This window comes from Micrasema longulum, unplaced genomic scaffold (genome assembly GCF_059751315.1).
Source record: "Micrasema longulum isolate JH-2025_06_02 unplaced genomic scaffold, ASM5975131v1 h1tg003629l, whole genome shotgun sequence".
In the NCBI taxonomy this organism is placed as follows: Eukaryota; Metazoa; Arthropoda; class Insecta; order Trichoptera; family Brachycentridae; genus Micrasema; species Micrasema longulum.
This window is the reverse complement of record NW_028280664.1, coordinates 73-6716: the sequence shown is the minus strand read 5'-3', so window position 1 is coordinate 6716 and position 6644 is coordinate 73. Positions and strand designations below refer to the sequence as shown.

The 6644-nt window shown below is 37.0% G+C and overlaps 1 protein-coding gene across 1 annotated transcript; it reads left to right on the top strand.

Moving 5' to 3' along the window:
- The first annotated feature begins 1046 nt into the window (after window positions 1–1046).
- On the top strand, window positions 1047–5783 carry LOC148270644 (uncharacterized). The gene has a single exon (XM_088242318.1). It carries the CDS (start codon window positions 2068–2070, stop codon window positions 3568–3570), a length of 1503 nt encoding a protein of 500 aa, XP_088098444.1. The 5' UTR covers window positions 1047–2067; the 3' UTR covers window positions 3571–5783.
- The last annotated feature ends 861 nt before the right edge of the window (window positions 5784–6644 follow it).

Genomic DNA, 6644 nt, shown 5'->3' with positions numbered 1-6644 from the left:
AACAATTATCCTCACTACCCGGTCCAGTTTTTTCTGCCGCGCACGCTGGTGTTATTTGTTTTGTGTTTTAGTGTAATCTTTTAGTGTTTTTAGTTATTTTAGTGTTATCATAAAACTTATTATCTTGCTCTCGCAAAAAAACCGTTCTCTAATTTTCAATAGTGCTAGTTTTAAACAATTATCCCCACTACCCGGTCCAGTTATTTATGCTGTGCACGCTCGGGTTATTAGTTTTGTGTTTTAGGCTATTCTCTTAGTGTTTTTAGTGATTTTAGTGTCTTCATAAAACTTATTATCGAGTGGGTACACACCTCCGACAGCAAACTTAGACTCGCCCAGTACCTTGTGCCGAGTTAAGCCGAGGGAACACGAGCTAAGCCGAGCGTATTGTGTAAATGTGGGTACACCCCTACATGATACTTACTTCGACTCGCCCGATTCTCGTTACGAAGAAAGCCGAGTTACTACGTGACGCGTTCAGTAGCATTTTATGAATATCTGTTTATTATAGTAAATAGTTTTAAGTTAGATGCTTATTTAAAGATATTGCATTATTAGAGTACACATCTAAACAGCAGTTTTACAGTAAATATTAAATATATATTTTTATTTTTATTATTTTTTTTTTTAAATTTGTTTATTTATTTATTTATTTATTTATTTATTATTATTTTTTTTTTTTTTTTTTTGAGCCATTCAAAATCATTAAAAATCTCGTAAAATAATTTTCATATTCGTTAAGCTTCTTTTTCATTTGTTATTTTTTTTATTATTTTTTTATTTTTTATTAGACTTACTCCCGAACAGGAAGCAGTGGTAAGTACTTACAAATTATAATTATAAATATTTTAGCTGAACTAATCATATCTAACATCACAATAAACTGTACCTACATGTAAGTATTATCTTTAATTTTAAAATATTTATATTTTTATTTATGCATCTTTGATTACTTTTATTATTATTTGTTGTTAAACAAAACTACATATATATAAGGAATTGGTACCGAGAATAAAGTTATTAAACTTACTCGTATTAATGAGTACATATTTAAACAAGTGGCAAGTGGCTTGAACAAATTTTGTCAAATTAGAAAAAAATAAATAAACATAATAAATAAATATAATAAAGGTTCTAAAAATGAAAATTGAAAAAGTGTATAAAAATAACATAATTCGGCTCTTTATTTATAAATCTCATTTCAAAAGTAGGCGTGCCTGGGACGTCGGACGTCGCATCATAAACGTTTCCGTCTGGTAGCAGATATCAGAACAGTTCTGATAACGTACCTACTTCAACACATTCGCTCCCTACCTATCCACAGAACATATTATGTTTCATTGTTCCGTTTTATAACAAATCCTGTATTAAGGGAAAAGTAATTTTAATTTCCGGCTGTGCTCTGGCCGTCGGTTAAAGTGTAACCAACCACCTTGACCTTCGAGCTGAAGTATTGGTAAGTGGTTACGGGCACGGACGTTAGGGGTAGCCAGCCCTCTGACCCGCTGCCACGTTCCATCGGGTTAGAGCGTACATCATCCGGTCTATGTGTCTGGCTGGGAGACGGGCGTCGAAAACGTTCTGTCTGCTATGCTAGAATATAGATAAACAGTGTCGGACTTGAAGGTTGAGAGGATACTTCTTTCAACTAACTCTGGTCGCGATCTGCGGATTAGGTTTTAGATTTATCCGACTGTGCATCTAGCCGGCAATCGAAGGGTAACCAACCTCCTTGATAGTCGAGTTGGTGTATTGGTATTTGGAGAAGTGCACAGGTGCTAGGGGTAACCAACCCTCCGGTTCTGTTGCTCTATCACCAACGGGATAGGACATAGTTTTATAGGTTCCCTGACATACAATAATCCACTCCAAGCCTGCTTACCTCGGGTCGTCAAATACGACTTTTGGTACAGTATAGGGTTCTGGTGAAATTGACAAAGAGAATCACATTTACCCCGTTTATTCGGGGTAAATTGTCGGTCACCTCTCAGCTGTGGCCTTACGGTCAACAGTGTGAGAGGATCTTTGTCTCCTTTCCAACCCTGTCCCCAAAACGTCATTGACGAGATGTCTGGCGTCCCGAAAACGCCTCCTGGAAATGGAGATCCTTTTAAAAAGTCTTCAACAACACCTAGATCACCTATCAAACGAATAAACAGTAGTCCTGAACTGACAAAAGCTGTCCAAGTCCAACCACAAACGAGAGCAGCAGCAAAAAAACCTGCTTCTTCGTCCTCCGTTATGTCACAAAATAAGGGGAAAAATGCCTCACAAGCTAAGCCCAATAAAATTCCATTGGTTTTAAGCCAACTCAATCCTGTAGTTGCAACTGAAATATCAACAATTAATAATAATAAAAACACTGAACTGACGCCACCGTTACCATTTAATTGTGCAAAAGATTCTCCCATTTCCGTTTCGCACTCACCCAGTAAAATTTCCGAATCTTTTTCAGATTCTCCTCTCCGAATCGTTATGGTTGCTTCCGAAGCACTCAAAATGGCCGAACCTCTTAAAGGAACAATAACCAAAGAGATAAAAGATAATATCATAAGCAAGTTAATATCAATAGTACAAGAAGGAACGGCTGTAGTCCAGAAATTCCATCAACTGGAAAAAAAGGTTTTGGAAATGGAACTGGCTTATACAACAGATTTACTCAAAAAAGAAGAAGAACATTCAAACACTTTAAAAGATCTCATAAAAAATGATGTAAATAACAGTATTAATAAAAATCCATATAACCAAAAATTAATGAGCTATGCGTCGATCACTGCGAATAGGCAACAAGAACCAAGGCACGCAGTGATCGTTTCATCGAAGGATAAAGACGCTACTCACGAGAGTATCACCAACTCGCTTAAGGAACTAGTAAACCCCTCAGAGCTAAAAATAGGAGTTAGCAGTTTGACTCGAGCGAAAAATAATAAAATTATTATAACGTGCCCGAAAAAAACAGATGCCATCAAGATAGTCGCCGAAATCCCGAAAGTTTCCAAAGGAATACTTTGCGCTGAAGAAGGAAAACTTAAAAAACCAATACTTGTACTGAAAGGAATAGGAAAAGAATATAAAGATGAAGAAATTCCTGAAATGATAATTCAGCAAAATGACACAATATTTGAAGCCATTAATAAAAAAAAACCGGAAGAATGCTTAAAAATAATAAGAACCGCCAAAAATAAGAACGAAAACTTAAGAAACGTCTTTATTATGGTTGATGCAAACATAAGAAAGGAACTGTTGGCAATCGAAAGAGTTAATATTGGCTACATGAGAATACATGTCGAAGACTCTTCCGCTCTTCTCCAGTGCTATAAATGCATGAACTTTGGGCATTCAACATCTAAGTGTCTCGAAAAGAAGGACAGATGCCTACACTGCGCAGGTGAACATAAATCAATGGATTGCTCACATAAAGATGATAAATCTATGACTAAGTGTTGGAACTGCTTTAAATCTTCGCGTGGCAACGAACATGTTACAAAACATAAGGCCAACAGCAGGACCTGTCCTTTTTTACTCAAAATGGAAGAAAGAGCCCAGCAAAGAATTGACTATGGCTTATAAGCTCCATACTCGTCCTCTTAAGATACTTCAATGGAACCTTCAACGCTGCAGAGCAGCTACTGATGAATTGTATGCTAATCGTAATCGCGTAGATATTGCATTAGTACAGGAGCCATACGTAGGCGCTTTTAACAACATGAAAGCACCACCAGGCATTGTAGTATTTCAAGCGCCTCAAGTCAGCACACGAGTAAAGGCTGCAATAATAGTATTCAAAACTGATCTTTCCATTATGATGCTAAGTCATTACTCAGGAACTAATGATGTTTACGCTGAACTAACGCTACCAAACGAAATCCTGGTGATTGGATCAATTTATATTGAACCGGATCGAGATCCTATTCCGTCACTAAATATATTGCGAAATGTAGTAAGAATTAATAATAAAACTGTACTTGCTGGCGGAGACTTAAATGCCAAAAGCTTGTGGTGGGGTAGCAATAAAACAGATAGAAGAGGAGAGGCTGTAGCAGATTGTCTTTCCGAATTGGATTTCTACATTCTTAACTCTGGCCACAAACCTACATTTGAAACGTTTCGTGGCACTCTTCACATAAAAAGCATTATTGACGTAACCTTTTGCTCGACTTACTTCTTAAAAAGTGTTACAAATTGGGAAGTTGCTGATAAATTGAATTCTCTTAGCGATCACAATCCCATTACTTTCACAATAAATACCAGCACTAAAATACCTCACAAACAGTCTAAAATCTTCAAATATCCAACTAAAAATGTGGACTGGAATTTGTTTAAACAAATAGTACAAAAAGAACTATCTGACAGAAAAGTCTCAAAAACAAGTTTCAGTAGTGCATCTAACTCTCGAGATTTAGAAAATCAAATAAACAATCTTAATCAAGCACTAACCGAGGGATGCAATTCAACAATGATACTAAAAAACAGTACAAAATATAGAGAACCCTGCCCCTGGTGGTCTAATGAACTAACTGCACTGAAAAAGAATGTGATAAAAGCTAAGCACAAACTACGGAATTCTGGAATAACTAGACGCGAAACCATTACGCTTCCCGCATATTTAAAAGCAAAAGAAAATTATAAGAAAGCTATTGCTGATGCCAAGATAGAATCGTGGAAAAAATATTGCTCAATACAAAACAAGGAAACAGCTTGGTCTGCTATATACAGGGTCCTAGCAAAGAATGACAACAAGAATCCTCCAATGTCTCTTAAAAATGGAGACACAGTTTTCAAAACTGCCGAAGACTCTGTGCAGGGTCTTTTGGAACACTTTTTTCCAGACGATGACGCCACCTCAGAATTAGTGCTGCACTCTGAAATAAGAAACGAAGCTCAACTTTCATCTATTGAACCAGACGACCCACTATTTACCAAACAAGAAATAGTTAATATACTACGGAATATGAGCCCCAAAAAAGCACCGGGCAATGACTACTTTACATTAGATATATGCACTAAGGTCACAGAACTATTTGAAAGTGAAGTTTTAGAAATGTACAACGCATGTTTACGACTTCATTGCTTTCCTATCTGTTGGAAGTGCTCTAATGTTATTGCTATACCAAAACCTGGCAAAGTCGAGAAAAACGATGTTAAATCATATAGACCTATTGGGCTCATTCCAGTTTTTGGAAAGGTTTTGGAGAAACTTATGATTGAAAGAATTTCTTGGCATCTTAATAAAAAGCTAAGCCCAAAACAATTTGGCTTCACACCCCAGAAGTCTACCGAAGACGCCTTAAATGCAGCCATCAGCTCTATAAATGAAGGAAAAAATAGCCGCCAAATCGTCATAGCTGTCTCATTGGACATCCGTGGAGCCTTTGATCATGCTTGGTGGCCATTCTTAATATGTCAACTACGTCGAAAAAACTGCCCTAAAAATATTTTGGAACTAGTTATCGACTATCTTGAAAACAGAGAGGTCAAAATAACACACGCAGATATAACTAAACACAAAAAGACTTCACAAGGATGTATTCAAGGTTCAGTTTGTGGTCCAAGCTTTTGGAATATAATTTTGGATGATCTTTTACAAATAGATTTTGGAAATGGAATTAACATACAAGCGTTTGCTGATGATGTTTTTCTGACAGTTAGAGCTCAACTTATGTCTGAAGCCGAAGAAAGAACAAACTGTGCCCTTTCGACAATAGCTGATTGGGGAAAAAAGGTTAAACTTAACTTCTCAGAGGAAAAAACGAAAGCGATGTTAGTAACCAAAAGAAAAGAAACTCTTCCTAATTTATTCATGAACGGTGTAAAGCTAGCTCTTGCTGACTCTATTAGGGTATTAGGTGTAACTGTAGACAAGCATCTCAACTGGTCACTACATGTGGATAACGTCTGCAAGAAGGCTGCCAATCTTTCTGGAATGCTTGTGAGAGCGGCAAAACCAACATGGGGGTGCTCTCCTGCGGTAATGCAGCAAATATATTATGGTGCAATTGAACCTCTTGTTACATATGCGGCCAGCTTATGGGGTGAAGCGGTAAAAAAGAAATGCAATAAGAAAAAACTTGACAGCTTACAAAGACAATTTGCCATAAGATCTTGTAGAGGATACAGAACCATTTCACTCATCTCTGCTCAAGCTCTAACAGGATTTACACCGTTAGACCTAAAAATTCAAGAAAGGAAGGACATTTATAATGTTAAGAAATTTGGTAAGCTGTATTCCATTCCAGATGATCGCAAGTATCAAGGAACTGCAAACTATTTCGATTTACCTCACCCGTGCGAAAGAATTCCCGAAAATATTCTTTTACTTGACAAAGATATACCTCCTTATGCTCCCAACGAAATTAGAATCTTTACGGATGGTAGCCTGCTCGACGGAAAAGTGGGAGCGGCATTCGTTTCTTTTGAGAGTGATAAAGAATTACCAGGCAGAACATTTAAATTAGATAATTTCTGCTCAGTTTTCCAGGCTGAACTACTCGCAATACGAGAAGCTCTCGAATGGTTATTAAAGAAACCACCAGAGAGATGGGTTATTGCAAAAATATTATCAGATTGTCGTTCGGGCGTTCAAGCTATAACAGATACTCGGTCGGTAAATCCATTCATTGTAGATATTCAGAGTAAAATTAAGC

Excerpts from the sequence above, each read along its gene's own strand:
- LOC148270644 (XM_088242318.1), top strand. The coding sequence starts at position 2,068 with ATGTCTGGCGTCCCGAAAACGCCTCCTGGAAATGGAGATCCTTTTAAA.